General features: G+C 51.4%; 1 protein-coding gene across 1 annotated transcript in view; it reads right to left on the bottom strand.

Annotated features, from left to right (window-relative positions):
• Window positions 1-1,852, bottom strand: part of LOC119593542 (regulating synaptic membrane exocytosis protein 2-like) — a 102,095-nt gene extending 100,243 nt beyond the window's left edge. Inside the window, exon 1 of the mRNA XM_037942504.1 lies at window positions 900-1,852. Coding sequence (XP_037798432.1) covers window positions 900-1,090 — 191 coding nt within the window. The 5' untranslated portion in view covers window positions 1,091-1,852. The remainder of the gene's footprint in view (window positions 1-899) is intronic.
• Between the last annotated feature and the right edge of the window lie 627 nt (window positions 1,853-2,479).

Below are 2,479 nucleotides of genomic sequence, written 5' to 3'. Positions count from 1 at the left end.
CTACGGTAACGGGAATGCGATATGTCTCACAGAACTTTTATAAGTGGGCGGAGAGGTCCTTAGAATTTCTTTGTGTGTATGTGAAGTAAAGAGGGGTGAAACCTAGGCTTTAAATGTAATGGACTGCTTTAGAGATGGTCTACTTCTAATGGAATGAACAGTAGTGGTGGTGTTAGAGATAGGCCTTCTGTGAGTGATTTTTTTTCAAAGGAATGCAAATATCATCGAAAGCTATAATTCAAATTTCTAAGAAAAAACGATAATTCTGTCTCCATAGAAAAAAATGAAAAATAGGGTTAAACTATGAATATTTCTGTCACTAAACAGGCGCTAATCGATGCCTCCTGCAAAGTTACGTAATGAAACAACAAGTTCATATAATTCGGAGGAGAGGAGTTTGTCCATATGGTATTTTAAGGATGCGACTCTGGAGCCAGAGTCAAAGAAAAATCTCTACATATTTCAACATTCCTTCCTTAATTTACCTGTGGCTGCTATTGTTTTCATCTGCGTATCTTTATTCACGGTATACAAAAAAAAGGTAGATGTATCTTGTATTTCATATTTTGTACAAATGTTCAAAGAGAATATTTCAGACTTTGAGAGTAAGTATGCGGAAAAAAATGTCGGTTGATGTGTGCAAGATGATAATGATGCATGCAAGCTAGGGCGGTGATAATGAGCACGAAACAGGTGCATGCGAAGGTGAAAGGTAACTGTGACCCATTCAGGCGGCAGATGAAAGTAAAGGTGCGCTTGGCCTTTGTCTTTCGTTCGATTTTTGCAAACTTCTTTATTCGCTTCATTGTCCAGCAGTTCGCCATGAATGTTGTTGTTTTTTCTGTTTGAACTCGAGAGGGTGTTACTCCCCCCTCCCCTCCCCCAGCCCCGACACTCACCTGACGAGCTCGCTCTCCCTCTCCTCCTCGATCTTGTGCCTGTGCATGACACTCTCGATGATTCGCCGCTCGTCCTCCGTCAGGTGCGAGAGGTCGGGCATGATGTCAGCCCCCCCGTCAGCCGCCATGATGGAGGCTGGTCTAGTGGTGCCGTGGTAGTGTGGGGGAGCGGGTGGGGCGGCGGGGGGCATCCATACCCAGCCTGGGCTCGCCCACAACTTCAGATGAGTATCGTGCTTACTGGGCTTGTGGGCGCGCGCTCACGTGCACCAGCACCAGCAGGAATATCAGCAGTAACGGAGTGTGAGGAAGAGCAGCAGTGGCAGGGCAGGGTCGCCGGCACGGGGGCAGCAGGGGGGCAGTGCCTACCTGCCTCCAGCGGGCTGGTGGCGCCCCGCGAGGCCCGCCGCTGGCCCGCTGCCCGCCAGCACCACCACCTGGGCACACCCCATGCCGCGCCCCCGCCTCACCCGCCCAACACCGCTGCCCGGGGACGCCCACTCCACTCAACACCACCACCACACGGGGACGCCCACTTCTCTTACCACCACCACCACACGGGGACGCCCACTTCCCTCACCACCTACACCGCCCACTAAACTCAACACCGACACCACACGCGGCCGTCCACTTCTCTCACCACCGATACCACACCATCAACACCACCAACGTAAGGCCTGCAGCTGTGTATTGGTATGACTGGCCTGGCAGGCACCACACACAGACACCCACAGACTGTGGACACTCCAGATCAATAGGCACTAACACCGACCTGATCTCTCTCACTTTACACTCTAGGTCACTTCGCATAAAATCAATTAAAGGTAACGCACGTTCTTACACTAATAGTTCACTTCCAGTAGCTGTTTTCGAGGTAAACTAGTGCCTGTGGGTCCGACATTAGGCATCGCCAGCTACCGGAAGAGCCTCCATACTGCCGCGGGAGAACTGGAACCTTGCCGCGGAGGAATACACGAGCCTCGACACTCCGCTCCGGCCTGGAATGTTGCGCCGGCGTCATGTAGTGCGCTCTCGTCCTCATAAATAATGGGATGCTATCACTCGCCCGATCAGCCAATAGGATCCACTCCTGCCAGTGACGTCATTGGTGTGTGGGGTATTGATTTTTGAGTGGTTGCTCGTAGCGTGGCTGTGAATGAAAATCAGAGTCAGTCACAAGCCACCCCGCAATGGTTAGGTCCGCTGATGACTGAGATGAAATGATCAGAAATTCTGACGCAAGTTAGCCGGTGTCGTAAGTTGATTTCCTGTAGGCCCTTGGACTGTCGGCTCTCAGCTGAGCTTTAAGGCAACCGCCGAGATTTTACGGTGCTCAAGAACACGCTGCAACTTTCTTAAAGTCGTCGTTCTTCACTAATAAGGCTTAAATGGCCCTTGAACCCCGCTGTACACCTATGGGAAGGCCTCCCGAGCACATCGCGCCTTCTTGTGCCTACACAGTGGCATTAGCAAGCCTGGTATCGCGGATCGAAAGCCGACCTGCCTCAGACCGTTCCGCGGTACCACGGCAAATGATCCAGTAAGGCACACATACTTTACAACTCTCGCACTGGGAGAAT

This window comes from Penaeus monodon, chromosome 32 (assembly GCF_015228065.2).
Source record: "Penaeus monodon isolate SGIC_2016 chromosome 32, NSTDA_Pmon_1, whole genome shotgun sequence".
Classification (NCBI taxonomy): domain Eukaryota; kingdom Metazoa; phylum Arthropoda; class Malacostraca; order Decapoda; family Penaeidae; genus Penaeus; species Penaeus monodon.
Note: the sequence above shows the minus strand (reverse complement) of the source record. Positions and strands in the feature narration are given on the sequence as shown.